The following is a 19,392-nucleotide window of genomic DNA, read 5'->3' on the forward strand; positions in this document are numbered from 1 at the left end:
TTTAGTGAGCCCCCCTCACCCCCGCACTGAGGAAAGACCAAGTGAGGGTAGAGATGTGATTGTCTATAATCCAGAAAGAGAGGCCTTCAGAAACCAAATTTGCTACCACCTTAATCTCAGACTTCCAGCCTCCAGAATTGTGAGCAAATAAATTTAATGTTGTTTAAGCCATCTAGACTGTGGAACTTTGTTATAGCATCCTGAGCAAAATAAATAGAGCCGACTCTAGACACCATGGGGTTAGGGACACTCCCTCCTCGTGCAGTCAAAAATCTGTGTTTAAAATTTGACTCTACACTCAGCCCTTCAAATACCCGGATTCAACCAACTGCAGATTGAAACAGCATTTGGGAATTGGCAGTTGGGAATGTGGAAATACTGTTTTCCAGCCGTGATCGGTTGAATCTGCAGATGTGACACCTGTGGATACAAAAGGTCAGCTGATTTACTGAAAAGAACCTGTGTAGACGTGGACATGCAGTTCAAAACCATGCTGTTTGAGGGTCAACTGCACGTATAAAGCTTCAGAGGGTTTAAGCTGGGCCCACGGATAGAGCTGTGTTTCAGTCAGACTTTTCAATGTAATCCTATGTAGTTTATACTTTAGAAACATTATTCTGAGAAGGGCTGCAAAGCTTCATCAAACTGCCAACAAGGTCCCATAAATAAGGCACAAAAAAATATTAAGAACCAATTTACCTCCTCTGGTGGTCATAAAATAAACCCGTGTGGTCTCGGGGTGACAGGCCTCTCCAATCGTTTTCAACCATAAGTCTTACTATTTTCTAGTACATTTTGCTCTATACCCTTTAACTATATTAAAACCTGTACATCAATACAGATACAGGTGAGAAAGAACATTATATAGTATTGTCTGAAATTTTTAATTCTAGCAGACACATACACTTTGAGTGTGAGACACTATGTAACATAGTATAACCATATATATATACCAAATGTACCACATAATAAGATTACAAATTACAGTGAACAGCATAATGATAAGTTCAACAGGGCAACCAGAAGGATCAATGTTTGAAAGCTGGACTGTAAGAAACCCTTCAGGAAAGCAGAGCCGCTGAGTCTGACAAGGAAACAGCTCACATGTTTGCTGCCAGGGCTCAGGGAAGGAGGCTAACCGGCTGCTGCTAATGAGTGGAGTAAGTCAACCAACGCATTTCTGCTGTTAGGCAGTGGTTTATAACTAGGTCTAAAGAACCTAAATATCCTATCTGGGAGAAATAATCATCATCATAATAACCACCACCAAACTGAGATATCTCACAACTCCATCAATACCCAATCCTACTGCCCCAAACACCAGTGCTTTATAAATACAGAATTGGGAAGAATTCATCAATGTGGGGGGGGGGGGGGGAAGGCAAGCTTTTAGGGGACATATAAGTAAAATAGCCATGTGAAAATAAACATTTGGGATGGCTTTCCTTTGTATAGTATTTGTACAGGATTATATTTATAATCCTAAAAGAGGCCAAGCTTTATGCACAAAGTTCATTACTGTTGCTTCTAACATAGGATGAAAGCAATCTAGCAACCAGGAATCCGGTTACTGTGCACATTCTATCCGTGGGGTATTTAACACGCTGGCATTAGAATTAGGATTAAAGGGACAATGCAATACCAGAGGAAAATACTTATGTTATTATGTTATGTTAAAAACCCACCAACACTCAAAACTGAAGAGAGAGTATGATTCTAAATTATGGGCGTGGGGGAGAAATCTCAGTTAAAGAGTTTGGTAAAAGACTTTTCCTTTCTTTCCCTCTTATCCTAGGTGTATTTTCTCCATTTCTCACCATCATTTCATTCGCTCAGCCAAGTTGGTTAGTGCAGGCACTGCCCTGGGGCAGAGCAAACAGCTTGGGGTAAAAGGTCCGGTGCTCAGGGAACCGCCTCTCAGTTAGAGAGGGCGCAAACTTAGCGAGATAATCCAGCTAGATGGCACATCAGATGACTGGTGTTCGGCGAAAACTGAAGCACAGAGAGAAAAGAAAATTGATGCTGCCGTTCCTGTGTGACGTGGGCGGGGCGGGGATAAGGCGCCCCGGTGACAGGACTCGGGCCGGGCGGCTCACGGAACGCGCGGGACGCGCCAGCCCGGCAGGCGGCGCTGCAGCCGCGCCGTGCGGAGGGGTCACGTGACCCGGGGGCGGAGCAGGAGCGCCGAGCGGACCGCGGACTTGGCTCCGCCCTTTCCCTGCAGACCGGCGGGCAGGCGGGCGGAGCCGACAACCAAGCCGACGTCTTCCGAGCGTCGGGGGGCGGGGCGGGCGGGAGCGAGCTGGGCCTCCGGCGCGAGGTCTGCGCCGCGTTGGTTCTTCGGTTGCGCGGCGCGGCTGCCGGGCGTGCGGTCGGGCCGGAGCTGGGAGCAATGGCGACCTTTGTGAGCGAGCTGGAGGCGGCCAAGAAGAACCTGAGCGAGGCGCTGGGGGACAACGTGAAACAGTAAGCGGCGCGGCCTGCGTTCTCCGCGCGGGCCCCGGCCCCGGCCGCCCGCAGACGCCCCCGCCGCCCGGGCCTGGGCAGCCGGCGTCGCGGGCGGCGGGGCCTCTGCGCCGGGCGGGCCGCCGGGCCTCTCGCGCTGCAGGCCGCCTCCCCGCCTCCCCGCCTCCCCGGGCACCGGGACTGCCCTGGGCGGAGCGGGAGAAGCGCGCTTCACGCCCTGGCCTACTGCGCGGGTGCGGCCCGGTGCGGGGCGCCCCAGGAGGGCTTCCTGGAGGCGGAGGCTCTGAGCTGGTGAGGGGCCGGCGCTTAAGGACGGCCGTTTCGGACCCTCCGGTAGAATAGTAGTAGTGGGCACTTACGGAACACCTTCCAAGCGCTCGAGTCTAAGGTACTGCCTCGTGTAACCTCTCAGCAGAGATGGGAGCCAGGTGCGGTTATTCCCGCTTGATAGGTGAGAAGATGGCGATCCAGAGAGTAAGTCACTGCAGGATTGGGACCCCCCTGGCCCTGATACCTGACGGGTTGGTTGCAAAGGGCCCATGTGCCCAGCCACACCTTCCCCTGGTTACAGCAGGGGACCGAGGACGCTGTTGGGTCAGATGCTGAATGGGCGAGTGTAGTATCCATCGTTCAATCAAGGCCCAGGCCCAATAACATGGTAGGAGCAACCTCTGAGATGCTGTGTATAGTCCCCCCATGGAGTGTCCTGTTCAAACAGGTGCTTAATGTTTTGGGTGACTTGGTCATGTGTTACTGCTTTTCTCCAGGTGTCTCCAGTGCTTCCTAGTCTGACCCACATACACGCCTCGCCTTCACAGGCTGACTGGCTTGGTCTTGGTCTTGGTCTTGTTGAGGAAAACAGCCGTTTGGCTGTGGGTATACAGTAAGTCAGCATAGGGACCAAGGCTAGAGTCAGTCTTCCAGCCTTTGATAGCCAGGGCTGCCTGTTTGGGCACAAAGTTTGCCCACAGGTAGACAGCACCGTGTTGGAACAGCTTCCCTGCAGAGCCTCGTCTCAGCTCTGAATCAGCTCACACGCTCCAGACATGCATCTGTGTGCATCTTTCTTGTAAACTAGTGATGCAAGTTTCTTGTGTTACTGACCTCTTGTTGGATAGAAGAGGACGGGAAAAGAGCTCTATTTCACTTCCTAATTGTTCCTGTCCTTTAAAAACAAGAAGGCCTCTAAACGTCCACTGTTGGGAAGTTATCAGTACTGAGCGTGTGACACGTGGTGGCAAGCTCTGGAACTAAACATGTTTGGCTGTTGAAAGTCTTAGGTGACTTTAAGATTCCATTAAGGCTGCGTGTTTTCTCCTGGAAAAAAAGTTTTTTCACTTGAACCCAGAGCTTTGTCTGCAATTTCATTCATCCATGGCCAGTTCCATGCAGAGACCATGGCCAGTCCCATGCAGAGATCATAGCCAGTTCCATGCAGAGATCATGGCCAGGTACATACAGAGATCGTGGCCAGTTCCATGCAGAGATCACGGCCAGGTACATACAGAGATCATGGCCAGGTACATGACAGATCATGGCCAGTTCAATGCAGAGATCATGGCCAGGTCCATGCACATATCATGGCCAGGTCCATGCAGAGATCATGGCCAGTTCCATGCACAGATCATGGCCAGGTCCATGCACAGATCATGGCCAGGTCCATGCAGAGATCATGGCCAGTTCCATGCACAGATCATGGCCAGGTACGTGACAGATCATGACTAGGTATGTGCAGAGATCATGCTGAGGCGCCCAGAAGCAATCGGTGAACAGGAGAGGCCCTGCTTGGGGCATATGGCAGTGAGGGCATTAAACCATCTGGCAGAGAAATCTCTGCTTTTTTTCTTTTCCTGTTTGGAACTCAGATGAGCATTAGAAAGTAAACAAGTGTGAACTGAAAGTGATTATGAGACATGTACTAATTTATTAATCTTGTTTGATGAACAGGGAGCAGCTTCCTTAAGCACTGAAACAAGAGGTGTGGATGTAAAAACTCATATTTTACTCATTTCAGGTGGTGGTATGTTAGAAAAGGTTGGATCTTTTCTTTTCTACCAGTCAACTAGTTATTTTTATGATTAGCGGTTGCTTTTCACTTTAAAAACCACTAAGTTTCTGACATCTATGGGTGTTTTCTTGGTGGTGAGCCGTTTTAGAAACGAATTACTTCAGCCAGTTAGATTGAAACTGGACTGTATTTGAAAGGAAAGAGGTCAGCCAGAAACAGTATTAATGACCACTCCCCAGCCCATAAAACACACACATTTTAATAATATATACATCTATTTTGAAATTGAATTCTAGTTTTGGATGTACAACAGAATGATTTCTTATTTGTAAATATTGCAAAATGATCACCACAGTAAGTCTCCTTACCATCATTACCATACACTAAATATGTTGCCCTGGCTGGTGTACTGTGTGGTTAGAGCGGCAGCTCACACATCAAAGGGTCATGGGTTCGAGTCCCAGTCAAGGTTACATACCTGGGTTGCAGGTTTCATCCCCAGTCCCGGTTGGGAGGCAACCAATTGATGTGTCTCTTTCACATCAATGCTTTTTTCTCTCTCTCTCCTCCTCTTCCTCCCCTCTCCCTTCCACTCCAAAAATCAATGGGAAAAAATTTCTTCAGGTGAAGAGTAACACAAAAAAACACACAAAGTTTTTTTTCTTGTGATAAGACCTTTTAAGATCTCTCGTAGCAGCTCTCAAATATGCAGCACAGCATTATTAACTAGAGCCAGTAATACTTGAACTGCGAATATTGAATGCAGGTTTCTGAAGAGCAGTAGCCTCTGAGAAGGCGACAGTGAGGAAGGAAAGGGACAGCTGTGCTTTTGGCCACTTGGCTCACGAGTCCGACTCTGACTGCCTGTCAGCCCCTTTCACGGAGGACTTTCCTCCCTTGCCCTCCCGTTGGTATTCTGATTGCCAGGTGTGCTAGTCTGGGGGGTGGCCATAACAATGCCACGGACTGGGGGACCTAAGCGGGCATGTATTTCCCACCGTCTGGAGGCTGGAAGTCTGACATCCAGGGTCAGCAGGGCCCGTTTCTTCTGAGGCCTCTCCCCTGGGCTTGGCGACGGCCATTGTCTCGTGTCTCTCTCTGACCTGTCTCATAAGGACACCAGTCACAGTGGGTCAGGGTCCACCCTGACACCCCCATGGGAACTGAGCACCTCTCGAAAGGCCCTGTCTCCAAGTAGTCACATTCTGGGTGGAGATCAGGGCACTCACCCTCACACTAGGCAGTAGAAACTGTCCTCGGGGTGGTGAACGCGGGGAAGAAACAGCCTGTGGTTCTTCATACCGTTCCTGCCCCTGCAGGTACTGGGCCAACCTGAAGCTGTGGTTCAAGCAGAAGATCAGCAAAGAGGAGTTTGACCTGGAAGCTCATAGACTTCTCACACAGGATAATGGTAAAATAGCTGCCCACCTGGGGGGTTTCCCAGGTTTGCAATAAATTAGTCTTTTCACTTAAAAAAAAAAAAAAGTTTGATTTTGGTGGTATATAAGGTTGTTTTCATAATGTGGATATTTAAGATTAAGTGTAAAGAACGGCAGAACGGGGGATATCCAAAATCCTTAAAAGCTACACGGAAGTAGTGGTTTCCTTGGTTGTAAATACGGTGTATTTGACTCAGGCACTCCTCCCTTTTACAGTGCATTCTCACAACGAGTTCCTCCTGGCCATTCTCACGCGGTGCCAGATTTTGGTGTCTACCCCAGGTAAGGGAGCCGCAATACGCCCAAGACACTGGCCTCAGCTTCCAGAAACAGACACGTGTGTCTGCAAGCGAAATGTCCTTTGAAGGGCTGAGAAGGGGGGGGGGGGGGGGGGTGCTGGTGCAGATTCCTTTATGCTCATGTTAAAGCAGGGCTCTCCCTAGACTCACGGCGCCTTTGGTCATGACTCCCCACCCCGCTGGACTTCACACACTGAAGTTGGGCAAAGTGGGGAAGGGCTGGGTGGCCAGGATGAGGAAGTGAAGGCCAGAGCAGGGAGGGCAGCGGGGGTTTGCATAGATGGAGGGAGTGGGGATTACAACCTGTGGGAACCCTGGGCTTCCACTTGTGAGATACTGGCACCTGGCAGGTAGGTTAGAGCTTCCACGTGTGTGTTTGACTGATTATTGGTGAAAAACAAAAGGTCCTAGACAGCAGCCTATTGGGAGGTTGAACTAAACAGGTGTTGATAGAAACACACCCCCCTCCCCCCCGTGTCCCTAATTGCTTGGAGCTTAAGTGGTACAAGCCACCTCTTTCAGCCATCTTGTTTTAATCAATTAGTCCAAAACAAATAATTGATTACATGCAAAATTTGCCCCATGATAAAACTTAGCCTGGGCTCTTGTTAAAAAGTGCATTCTTAGGTACCTCCTACTGTCGATTAAGTTGAATTTTTTTAAAAAGGGCTATGGAGATGCTGATGATCATGTATGAAAAGCCCATATTTATCTAGAAATGGCCAGTGTTTTGTATCATCCATCCCTGTGCCAACGCCTATTGTGTGATAAAGAATTCAGAAAAGGTCTCCTGGAGCCCAGTTCCTCCTCCAAGAAGTCCCCATTGGGTGCGTCCCTAACCCTCACCTGCCCTCACTGCACGGGCTCACACGTGTCAGGTTTCTGTGTTCTGTTCAGCTTAGAGTGGACTTTGGCCAGGTGGATCATAGAGGTAATCCACTTCATTGTGAAAAGCTGATTTGATCGGAGAACCAGCACCGTGAGGATCACATCTTACTTTTGAGGCAGATCTTACTTTTGAGCATACTGTGAGGCACCACACGCCCAAGAGATAAGTGATCTGAAATAAAAACCCTGGTTGAGTGGAGCCCTGGGTACAGGTTTAGCTTAGAGAAAGGAGTTAATTATTGGATGGTCTTAGCTTTAATTTGTAAAATAGAGAGAGTGATGTCGAACCTACGGAATAATAAATAAATAAATAAATAAATAAGCAGCCCTAGCCGGTGGCTCAGTGGATAGAGTGTCGGCCTGCGGACTGAAAGGTCCCAAGTTCGATTCCAGTCAAGGGCACGTGCCCAGGTTTCGGGCTTGATCCCCAGTGGGGGGCGTGCAGGAGGCAGCCAATCAGTGATTCTCTCATTATTGATGTTTCTATCTCTCTCCCTCTCCCTTCCTCTCTGAAATCAATAAAAATATATTTAAATAAATAAATAAGCAGATGAAATGACAAGTAAAAAGGTGCTTTTAAAAATACAAAATGCCTGTGCCCTAGCCAGTTTGGCACAGTGGATAGTGTCTGCTTGCGGACCAAAGGGTTCCGGGTTCAATTCCGGTCAGGGGCACATACTTTGGTTGTAGGCCTGGGCCCTGGTCCGGGCTCGTGCAGGAAACAACCAATCGATGTGTTTCTCTCACATTGATGTTTCTGTCTTTTCCTCTCTCTTCCACTCTCCCTAAAAATCAATGGAAAAATATCCTTGGGTAAGGATTAATACACAAAAACCCACAAAAATGCTTAGCAAATATGGAGAGTTATTAATAAGTATAGCTGGTTGACCTGAATTAAATAAAACCTTTGATATTCTTGAATGTTTATTTTTTTAAATTATTTTTTATTTTAAATATATTTTATTGATTTTTCACAGAGAGGAAGGGAGAGGGATAGAGAGCTAGAAACATCGATGAGAGAGAGACATCGACCAGCTGCCTCCCGCACAACCCGCACTGGGGGATGTGCCCGCAACCAATGTACATGCCCTTGACTGGAATCGAACCTGGGACCTTCCAGTCCGCAGACCAACGCTCTATCCACTGAGCCAAACCGGTTTCGGCTTGAATGTTTATTATTGGCTATCCTATCTAATAATCTAATAAAAGAGTAATATGCAAATTGACCGTCACTCCAAGACACAAGATGGCCGCCCCCATGTAATCAAAGGTGGCTGCCCCTATGTGGACACAAGATGGCTGCCACAAGATGGCCTGCAGGGGAGGGCAGTTGTGGGCAGTTAGGGGTGACCAGGCCAGCAGAGGAGGGCAGTTGGGGGGGGACCCAGGCCTGCAGGGGAGGGCAGTTGGGGGAGATCAGGCCAGCAGGGGAGGACAGTTAGGGGCAACCGGGCCTGCAGGGGAGGGCAGTTGGGGGGACCAGGCCAGCAAGGGAGGGCAGTTGGGGGGGACCCAGGCCTACAGGGGAGGGCAGTTGGGGGGGGCCAGGCCTGCAGGGGAGGGCAGTTGGGGGGGACCAGGCCTGCAGGGGAGGGCAGTTGGGGGGGACCAGGCCTGCAGGGGAGGGCAGTTGGAGGGGGCCAAGCCTGCAGGAGAGGGCAGTTGGGGGGGACCAGGCCTGTAGGGGAGGACAGTTAGGGGTGACCAGGCCTGCAGGGGAGGACAGTTAGGGGCAACCAGACTGGCAGGGGAGGGCAGTTAAGGGGTGACCAGGACGGCAGGGAAGGGCAGTTAGGGGCAATCGGGCCGGCCGGGGAGCAGTTAGGCATCGATCAGGCTGGCAGGGGAGTGGTTAGGGGGTGATCAGGCTGGCAGGCAGAAGCGGATAGGGGCAATCAGGCAGAGGCAGGAGAGCGGTTGGGAACTGGGATCGGGCCTAAACGGGCGGTCGGACATCCCTCAAGGGATTCCAGATTGGAGAGGGTGCAGGCTGGGCTGAGGGACACCACCCCCCCATGCACGAATTTCATGCACCGGGCCTCTAGTTTTTAGATAAGTGAAGAAACATTTGGAATCTGACAGATTATTTCTCCATCAACACCCAAAATATATTTTCTCGAAATGAAATTATTTAATATTGGCTAGCAACAAAGAGAAGATTTCTCTTACAAGTAAAATATAGAAATGTGGGTCTGAACTGACAGCCCTTGCAGGTGGTGGTCTGTATCCTGGTTGGGCAGGAAAAGTCATTTAATAACTATGTATAGAGTGGCTGCAGTGGGCTGGACATTCATGTGCGTCACGTTAATCCCCACAGCAACTTGCTAGGGGCATTTGAGCCTCTTTTTATAGATTAGGAAACAGACCTCAGAACAGAAGAAAATTAGCTCCCAAGGCCCCACCCAAGAGACGTGTGAGTGGCTCCAGCTGCCGCCCCGAAGTTCCTGTCCTTGCCGTCTGTCCTCATCATGCTTGGCTTCCTCACCCAGAGCATCTGGCCACAGGACAGCAGCGTCACCTGAGGTCCAGGTTGGCTGACCTACCCAAGTGAGGTCTGGGTGCCGAGATACCTGGAGCGATGACTTCCCAAACAGTTCTTTCTAAACCAAGGAAGTGGGAGGATTTTTTTTTTCAAAGCTTTAAAAACTCATCCTTCCTTCCCAGCTGGTGTGGCTCAATGGTTGAGCATCAGCCCATGAACCAAGAGATCACTGGTCAGGGCACATTGTCTGGGTTGCAGGCTCCATCCCCAGTAGGGGGCATGCAGGAGGCAGCCGATCAATGTATCTCATCAATGTTTCTATCGCTCTATCCCTCTCCCTTCCTCTCTCTCTAAAATCAATAAAAACATATTTTTAAAAATAAAGTAAAAACGGAAAACTAAAAACTCATCCTTCCAAATACATCAAATGGAAATAATGTTTTGCTAGGATGATGGGTGATTTTATTTTTCTCTTAAAAAATTTGGAGGGTATTTTTTTCAAGTGAATTACAATGAGCTTGTATTACTTTGACTGTTTTTCATTAACACTGAACAATATGTTGATGGCTAAAGAGAATAGTGCAGAAGGTCTTACAATGAAAAGCTTCTTCCCACCCTCGCCCTGTTCTCAGAGACAGCTACGCGTGTTTTCTGTTCTGGGCCCTCAGTAGCTCCTCATATAGATGCTTCATTCTCTCTAGATATACTGATTTTAGACGTGTGTTTCATCATCTTACTGCTCTGTGTTTTGTGAGATTTCCTCAACTCCTTTTTCAGCCTTTCTGTCTCATGCATCCTTTAATTCAGCATTTCCATAGAATCTTCTTTTGTTTTATGGCTATGTGACTTCTCAGACTTCTCTGAGGACACCAGCTAGGAGTGACTTGAGTCCTCTGTGTAGCCTGGATCCTTTACCTCTCGAACCTCTATTTTCGTTTGCTTAACTTGGTCTTTCTTAAGGTGCTTCGGGTGGATTATTGTCAGATGCCTGGGGCTTCATATTTAAGCATGGGCTTCTTCCTTGGAGGCCAGCATGCAGCCCAGCTACCTTAGTAAACCCGGAGGTGCTGTCCCTGTAACCTGAGCCCTCCGTGCTCTCCCCACCTGTGTTAGTACCGCGTGGATGGCAGTGAGCAGGGCTGGCCTCAGGGCAGTGACTGCCCCGGAACTCAGACAGCCCCGCACGGGGCTAGGCAGCTGTCTGAACAGGGCACCCTGCATTTCTGCCCTGTACGGAGCCCGGCTGGGAGGGAAGCGGTTTGTGTGGATGACCTTTGCCTGTAGACCTTCCACAGATGATATTACGGGTCCCTCCTGGTGCCTGCTGCACTTACCTTCTCCGAATCCAGATCCTTTCGGTTTCTCCTGGGCAGGTTGACTCCCGCCTCATTGCCCCGCCTGGGATGAGGTGCATGGCGTTGGTTTGCTAGCTGGTCATGGCCACCTCGTGTCTGCTCTGTAAGCCAGCACCTTCAGCCCACTGTGCAAATCTGTGCAGATCTCATCTTGTCCCTCCTCATTGTCCTCTTCGTCTGCTATGTGGGCGGGCCCCTTCCTTTCCTCGGTTGCCATTTTTAGCAGGTCCTGAAGGAGAGCAGGTTAGCACACATGCTTGGTTCCCCGTCCTGAGCTAGAAAACCCTGCTCTGCTTCTGTGATAGGCTGCAGGGACAGCAGCTGACGGTCCTCCCTCTGTGACACGGCTGCAGGGACAGCAGCTGACGGTCCTCCCTCTGTGACACGGTCCTCCCTCTGTGACACGGCTGCAGGGACAGCAGCTGATGGTGTGGAAAACCAGGCTGTCGTCCTGAGAGTAATTTTGGTTACAGCTAAAAAAGGAAGTGGAGGGAATTGATGATTTTGTTTAGAGAAGCAGAAAAAGAAGATGTGAATTTATTTTTTATTTATTTATATTATTTGAGCATTCCATACTTTTTTTTAGCCCCAAATGAAAACACTTCGCAGTTTCCGACTCGTTACTTTCTCTCACGGTCCTTGCTTCCTGTCTCCTAGAGGGTGCCGGGTCCTTGCCCTGGACAGGTGGCTCCGCAGCCAAGCCCGGGAAGCCGAAGGGAAGGAAGAAGATGTCTTCTGTGCGCCAGAAGTTTGATGTAGGTTGTTCGTCAGTAGGTCTGGGTTTTTAAATGAATATGAAGTTGCTGGTGATCGAGTGGGAAAAAGGGGGCGTCCTGTGGGGGAAGGGTGTTACCGTTTGTGAAGTTGGTGCCTGCATTTTCTGATTCTGGTTTGTTATTGCATGAACATTAACGTTCTCAATAGTATCCGCGATTTCTCAGGGATTTGGAAGCTGTGCCTGCGTTCTTCCTCCTCTGCAGTGTTTCCCTGCAGGGACTTGTGTCCCACGGTGCCGGAGGCCTGGGCCGCAGGGCAGGGGCCTGGCACGCCCAGCAGCCCGAGCTGTGGGTCAGCCGAGAAGGCTCAGGGGCGTTTGGCTGTAGAATTGGTACAGTTTCAGAGTAACTGGCTTTTCCTGAGGGAACAACGTTTCCTAAGAGTCTCCCTGCTCCGGGTGTTGACTGGGAAGCGATAGCTCTGGATTAGCACCACAAGCATCGATCCCGCCTCGGCAGCATTCAACCTGGGGGCATCGGACCCGGGGAGGCCTCCTTGTTCACACACATGCTTGATGTAAAATGCAGTGTTTCCCCTGGAAAATGGGAAAAACAAGTGCTGCTCTTCTAATACAAACTTCAAACGTAGTAGCTACGAAGTGTGGTATGTTGGGCTTAAACACAAGCTGCCAGGGGCCTGTCTCTGGATGATGACGGAGAATATAAAGGGGCTCTCGGCGTCTCCCAGAGCACGGCTGAAGTCTTATGAGCAGAAAAAAGATTGAGAAAAACGATTTTCAATGATGAGTGTGGCGACGTCTTGTTGGGAATTGCAAGGAGAAGGCAGCAGGAACTAAGTTACACTGCGCTGCACAGCGTTACCAGGAGCATCGGCTGTTAGGCCTGTCCTGCTGGGAAGCACGACTTCCCAGGCTTACCGGAAGGGTGACTACGCCCTGACACTTCCAGAACCTGCCTGCTTCACGTACACTTAACGCGCGCTCGCTGTTTGAATATAGTTTTAAACCTTCTCCTTGATGGTTACTCTAGCCCAGAGCCATGTGCTCTGTGGTTACAGAGATGCTAATTATTACAACAATCGGGTATGCATGCTAGCATGCTCCCTCAAGCCACGCCTCCGTTCTTTCCAGGAAACACGTGTGAGTCTGACTATTTGTGCATGACGCGTTGCTTTTTTGGTTTTCACCTGGTGGCGTGGTCCTGGCGGCGTGGCTCTGTGGGCTCTGCAGTCCAGGACGTTGGTTACTCTTGTTGGTGTCTCGTTCCTCGCCACTGTAATGAATAACTTTGAAAGGTTTTCTTACTCAGCACAGATTCCAGCCTCAGAACCCCCTCTCGGGAGCCCAGCAGTTTGTGGCAAAGGATCCCCAAGATGACGATGACCTGAAACTGTGTTCCCACACAATGATGCTGCCCACGCGGGGTCAGCTGGAGGGGCGGATGATCGTGACGGCGTACGAGCACGGCTTGGACAACGTCACCGAGGAGGCTGTGTCGGCGGTGGTCTACGCCGTGGAGGTGGGTTTGCTGGTGGCCGAAACAGGGTTGCGTGTGATGAGCTTGTGTGTGTGGTTGGAAGTTGCTGCTGCACGAAAAGGCCCCACTTGTCACTGATCTCAGAATTGTCAGCATTCACGTAGTTTTCTTCTGAGGGAGAAACGCATTGCACCCCAGGCCAGTGCCTTTGCTTTACAGGCGAGCTTCCCGGAGGCGACTGGTGTTCGAGCCCATGTGTCACTGTCAGCAAGGGAGCAGTTTTTAAGGGGGCAAATGAGATCGTCGCTGTGTCTGGCATTAGGAGAGCTCGACGCGGCGTCTGCGCAGTGGGTTCCTGTCGCAGACGCTTCGTCATGCACTCGGTTTTTCACGTCATTACCGGAGAGTGTCCCTGGGGCCTGGCGTGCACAGGTGCTCCAGGGACACTGGGTCACCTTGCACTTCTCTGGGTCTCCCTTTCTCACCCGGACCTCGGAGATTTAAGTTACAAACATGGCAGTGAGCTCCGTGTGCGGAAATTGTAAACTGTGCCGTGAACTCCTGATGGGAGAGGATCTCACTGGTGTCACTGAAATGCCATCCCTGATCCCGATAACAAGGGCAGGCTGGGACGAGGCTCTCCCTTCGCCAGCCCTCTTACATACTTGGCTTTCATAGGTGAAGGGATGAAACCCCGAGTTTTCAATGTCCTGTGTACCTGTGTTTACATCGCTTTGAGAGCCAAGGCTCTTCAGGGGAGGGGCTCAGTGGATCGGGCACTGTAACCCAGAAATCCCAGAGCTTGAAACTTTTTAAGGCAAGTTTCAAGGTGTGTTGCCTCTTTTTAAAGAAAATGACTTATTTTTGTGCTTTTATTTAAAGCTATCTGAAAATCATTTAAAAAAATTTTTTTATTGATTTCAGGGAAGAGGGGAGAGGGAGAGAGAGATAGAAACTTCAGTGATGAGAGAGAATCATTGATCGGTTGCCTTCTGCACGCCCCTTACTGGGGATCGAGCCTGCAACCCCGGCACGTGCCCTGACCGGGAATTGAACCGTGACCTCTCCTTGTTTATAGGTCGACGCTCAACCACTGAGCCACACTGGCCAGGCTGAAAATCATTTTTGAGAGGAGCAAATTTAGAGATATGAAACCTTTTAAAGTAAATTCCATGTAGAACAAGCCCACCTGAAGTAGAACACGGTAAAACAGCCCACCTCCCTCCTCCTGGCCCCTCCGGTCTGGCTCCTTGGTGAGCCTCACATGGTCCAGCAAGGGCACCGCACCCATCCCATCGGCTGCGTCCTGTGAGTGTGAGCAGCTCAGGGGAAGTTTGAGGATTTGCTCTTAAACAGGACTTCATGCTGTTTTTCTTCTTGTTTTTACAGAATCATCTTAAGGACATACTGGCATCAGTTGTGTCAAGAAGGAAAGCATATCGATTGCGAGACGGTCACTTTAAATATGCCTTTGGAAGTAACGTGACCCCACAGCCATACCTGAGGAACAGCATCGTGGTGTACAACAGCTTAATAGAAAGGTATGTTCCTGGCGGCAACACTGCTCTGTGTATGGACCGCTGTCAGGTAACGGGTTGGTGTGGCCGTAAGTGTGAGGGACCCTGAGAGCGGAATGATTTTACTTTATTGTGTTGTTCATCCGCCACTTCCCACAAAATTCTGTCCGAATTTTAAGCCTTTGGGAAAGAAAGACACTGTTTCCTTGTGGGAACGGAAGTGACTGCATTTCTGCAAGTGCTGGGCGTGGTGCATCTGGTCATGGCGACTGAGAGATGTTTGGGAGAAAGCTGGTTGGGGAGGCGGAGCGATGCAGGCGCAGGGTGAGGAGGGAGGTGGGGCAGATGGGGAGGGAGTGAGAAGTGGGAGGAGAGACAGTGTTGGCGCCACAGGGAGGGGCTGTGCCCGCACCCGTTCCTGCCTCCGAGGACCTGGGCTCAGCTCCTCAGCCCTGCTCACGACCGGGGAGGTGCCGATCAGTTCTCGGTCTCCTGCAGGCCTGTGTTTGGGATTACTGGTTCTCATTTGTAAGTCGTTCTAGAGAAAACAAACCAGAAAGGGGGCTCCAGTGGTGAATTCTGGGGACAGCACCCCTGACCTGCCAGGCCTCTGAGCCGCCTCTCCCCGCGCAGTCACCCGGGCTCCTCAGGTGGCGTTTCCGGAACAGGGCTGCTTTGTCTGGGGCCCACGCTGTCCTCCGCGTCACCTCCTGAGTGGCTTCACGCCTGCGTGTTCTCGAATAGGGTCTGCTGTGTTCGGTGCTGAAACGATGCCCCACTTCCCACCTGTGGCGCCTGGGCCCTGGGCCCTGGGAACGGGCCGGATGGGTTAGTTTCCCCGGGGCCTGCCTTTGGCCTGTGGCCGCCCTTGTGCTGGCCACGTCTTCTGGCGGGTTCTTCCCGATCCTGTTGGTTCCAGCACATCCACCTTCTCTCCACGTCGGTGTTTTGTTTCCTCTTCTTGGATTAAGGGCTATTATGTTTTTTCAACTAGAAGCTCTTTAAGGGCAGGGAACCATCTTGGCTTTGTATCTGGAGTGTAGTAAATATTTTAATATTGTGGAGGGAGGGGGTCAATAGTTGCTCTACATTTTGTTTCCTGCGTGCCGGATGGGCTGCCTTCAAAAATGAAAATTCTGCTCTTCGAATATGCACTCACTAAAAAATAGCTGGGTTCCTGCTTCCCTTTTAGATCCTTGTATAGGTGCATTCCTGCAGCCCGTTCCTAGTCTCGCCGTTAGGTGTCTCCTCGGAGCTGTGGGTGTTTCTAACATCCTCTGTTTCAGCCCGCCAGCCCTCCCTGCCTCTTGTGTCGGCCAGAACTCAGCCGCCCACCCGCACCCCGACGACGCGGAGCAGCAGGCCGCACTCCTGCTGGCATGCTCCGGGGACACCCTCCCCGCGCCCCTGCCTCCCGTGAACATGCACGACCTTTTTGAAGCTTTGCAGGTAACTCCTGGCTCCTGAGGATTTCCTGGGTTGATGGGTGGCATGCAGGAGCTTGCCCACTTCCCGGCCTTTCGGTTTTCAGTTTGGGCTGTTTTCTGTTAAAGCCATTCATCCCCCCTCATTTCCAAGTCCTGGGCCCGAGTCCTTCCTAATTTCTCTCCCATCCCCCACACCTACCCATTGAGAGAAAGAAAAGGGGAAAAAAACACCCTTGTTCCCTTATTTCTATTTCAGAACCTTGTTATTTCCTGTTTTCTTGTTAGTTGGCTTGGGATTCGTTAGGTTCTGGCTTGAAGTTTATAAGTTGTGTGTCTTTTGTGTGAGTGTTTTGTGGATCTAAACCTTTTCCATGTTAGAAAAGTCGATGTCCTGAGTGTAACTGAGACCTGTCCTGTTTGATCCAGGTGCACAGGGAAGTCATTCCCACGCACACTGTGTACGCGCTCAACGTCGAGAGGGTCATCACGAAGCTCTGGCATCCCACCCACGAGGAGCTGCGGCAGGACCAGGTGCACAGGCAGCGCCTGGCCGCCAAGGAGGGGCTTCTGCTCTACTGAGTCACCCTCTGCTCTGCCGAGTCACGCCGCAAACACTGCTTATTGAGCACTGAATGTCTCGGGTCCACACTTCAGGACTGGAGTGGACAGTGTAAATATAGCCTTTCCTATGGAAATGGGACATTGAGTACATTTTGTGTTGCTACTGTGAAGCCGTTAGTAGAAATCTGACTTCATGAAGGACCCATATCTGTGTGTGGACGTGTCCCCGTAGGGTGGGCGCTGAGGAAGTTGCCTGCAGTGGGAAAGGCCAGGACCTGAGGTGCCGGGTCCTCTGGTCTGCGTGTCAGGTAGGTGACCTCCTAGAACAAGGACGCTCGCTGTTAGAACTTTGCCCCCGTGACCTGCAGGACACCTGTGAGTCCAGTGGCATCCTCTGCTCAGTGTCCGGCAGCCCAAGTTTCTGCCTGACTCCTGAGAGAATCGTGCTCTTGGAATTTGGTTGAAGTAACCTGCAGTGTTAAGAATCAGATACCTCCCTTAGTGACCGGTGTAATTTTCAACAGATATTCTTTAGGCAGCGCCCTACAAATCATTACCACTCCATGGACAGTATGACTCAGACAGACCGTGCTACTGGACAGAAACACCACAACAGACTCTTAGAATTAATTGGTTAACCTCATGAAATGTCTCCTCGTGACTCAAGTTCCCTCCATTTAGTTAATATTCCCGGACGCTGACTGGCAGGTTCATCTATTCATCATTCCCCTAGGATGTTGAAAGTTTACGTGAACATGTTGCATTGCTACGTGTAATTCCCCAATTCCTGTTTCTATCCTTTCACATGATAAAGTGAAAATAATTTTCATTTGGCAGTGATACTGACAACCAGGTTTGTTTTTTTAGAGATATATTGCCTTTTACTCAAGAGGTAGTGTTGGTGGATATGCAGTAGACTCCTGAACAGGGTGGGTGTTAGGGGCGCCAACCCCCAATGCAGTCAGATATTCACTTACAACTTGTGGCTTCCCAAAACTTAGCTATCCCTCAGTATCCGTGGGGGATTGGTTCCTGGACCCCCCTACTGATGCCAAAATCCTCTGATGTTCAGGTCCCTGATACCAACCACATGGTGTAGAACAATGTCTGTAGACTCCCAACCGCGATCTTAAGTAGTCCAGGTGTTCATTGAAGAAAATTCATGTATACGCGGCCCCGCAGTTTAAACCTGTGCTGTTCAGGGTCGGCTGCATTAGAATGGGTTCTGTGGTTTAGTAACATGTATAAATATGTACAAATGGGAAGCTGGCTCTGTGTGTTTCATTTTGTACCTTAAATGTGACAAATAAAACTTTTGGGAGAAAACTGTTTGTTTATTAAATAGATAAGGGACCCTGCCTTCTGCAGAAACATGAAAAGCCCTGTGGTGAGACCTTAGCAAGACGTGTCAGAAGAATGTTCTAGAGGGAAAGATTAAGGCATGCCATCTCTGCCTTCTGTGGTCTGTAGATTAAACAAGACTGAAAGGAAAGTAAACAGCCGAGTTTCAGTTGCTGGCCCAAGTCAGAAAAGCCCTTTGGACGTATAGATGAGCTAATACTGGAGTCGCGGGGTTTAGAGGAACTTGAACCAGTGTCGAACCAAACGTTTTGGACTACACACACCTGGGCTGCAACGCTACGTATGTGTTCAATTTTGTGGGTTTCCCGGGTGCAGAGGCCGCCAGGCCAGGTCTGCGGCCCATCGAGAGGGCAGGTTTCATCTCTGCTCTTGGACCTGCCTAAGTCCCTACAGTCACCTGCTCTGTGGACCAGCGGACTCCCTGTGCCTCCTGTTTGGGGCCCACTCTCTGAGGGCAGGAAGGGAGGAAGAATGGTGCTCAAGAGCCCCTGAGAAGTGTGAGCAGATGTCGCACCAGAGGCTGCCGCCACCGCGGGCCCCTGCCGCCACCGCAGGCTGCCCCGGGATCCGAGTGCTTCCTGCTAAGCATCCCCTTGAGAAATGCTTCAACAAGGAAAATGCTGAGACACGGGGTAGCTTCACACTTAGAACGAAACTTTTCCTGCATGAACCTCCACAGTCGTGTTAGCTACAGGTTCACTCAGGCCCACCCTGCTGTGACCGGCCAAGCACAGCTCTCCTCACGGCACCCATCACCTTGGCGACCGTGACGGGGCTCCAGTTACTGAGTGGTCGCTCCTGACTACAGTGAAGGCCTGTTCCCCATGGCATGGACCCCAACCGAGGTGCCTCTGGGAGATAAAATCAGGACAAGGACGCCTGGTTTCAGGGGTCATGCCTGCTGTGGCCAACAGATTGGTTCAGAACTTAACTCTGATGGCTTAAAGGGAAATGTGGTCTAGATTATTCTTGGAAAGTAGACAACTTACTCATTGAATCCATGGGCAGGGTAAATTGTCAGGACTGATTTTACTAAACACGCACCACAAAAGGGCACGTGGAGGGTTCACCATGCATTCCGTTTTAAAAGGAACGCTGTTTCTGTTGGTCAGCGTGCTGGCACGTTTTCACTCATTAAAACCCACACCCCTAACGATTGCCTGATTCTGGTAACGTACCATCCCTCACAGCCCCCAAGACAGGACTGCTTGAGGGGAAAGCTATTTATGCCAGTCCCCCCGCCCCAGTTTAAAACCACACACATTTTGCTTCCCTCTGTAAAGACACCATTACTGATACTGCCATCCCACGAACAGACCCTTTGATCCAAGGGTGTAACATTTGTTGGTACAATGGGTAAGAAAGGACGAGTGCT

General features: G+C 50.4%; 1 protein-coding gene across 6 annotated transcripts; it reads left to right on the forward strand.

Moving 5' to 3' along the window:
- The first annotated feature begins 2,313 nt into the window (after positions 1-2,313).
- On the forward strand, positions 2,314-19,331 carry TADA1 (transcriptional adaptor 1). 6 transcript variants are annotated; one of them, XM_079761285.1, is made up of 8 exons: positions 2,314-2,466; positions 5,794-5,885; positions 6,130-6,195; positions 11,595-11,692; positions 12,983-13,192; positions 14,540-14,691; positions 15,954-16,116; positions 16,521-19,331. In XM_079761285.1, the coding sequence occupies exons 1-8, from the start codon at positions 2,393-2,395 to the stop codon at positions 16,671-16,673; spliced, it is 1,008 nt and encodes a 335-aa protein (XP_079617411.1). In that variant the 5' UTR covers positions 2,314-2,392; the 3' UTR covers positions 16,674-19,331. The 6 variants fall into 6 exon arrangements, with proteins under 6 accessions (XP_079617411.1, XP_079617412.1, XP_079617416.1 ...); XM_079761286.1 differs by having other exon boundaries at positions 2,420-2,466; positions 12,988-13,192; XM_079761290.1 differs by lacking the exon at positions 2,314-2,466 and adding an exon at positions 2,638-2,757 and having other exon boundaries at positions 12,988-13,192.
- The last annotated feature ends 61 nt before the right edge of the window (positions 19,332-19,392 follow it).

The sequence above is a fragment of the Cnephaeus nilssonii genome, assembly GCF_951640355.1.
Source record: "Cnephaeus nilssonii genome assembly, chromosome: 21".
In the NCBI taxonomy this organism is placed as follows: domain Eukaryota; kingdom Metazoa; phylum Chordata; class Mammalia; order Chiroptera; family Vespertilionidae; genus Cnephaeus; species Cnephaeus nilssonii.

Bases quoted from the DNA above. Each gene is read 5' to 3' on its own strand.
- TADA1 (XM_079761285.1), top strand. From the start codon at position 2,393: ATGGCGACCTTTGTGAGCGAGCTGGAGGCGGCCAAGAAGAACCTGAGC. The intron at 5,886-6,129 runs GTAAAATAGCTG...TCCCTTTTACAG, and splicing joins ACTTCTCACACAGGATAATG to TGCATTCTCACAACGAGTTC. The intron at 16,117-16,520 runs GTAACTCCTGGC...TGTTTGATCCAG, and splicing joins ACCTTTTTGAAGCTTTGCAG to GTGCACAGGGAAGTCATTCC.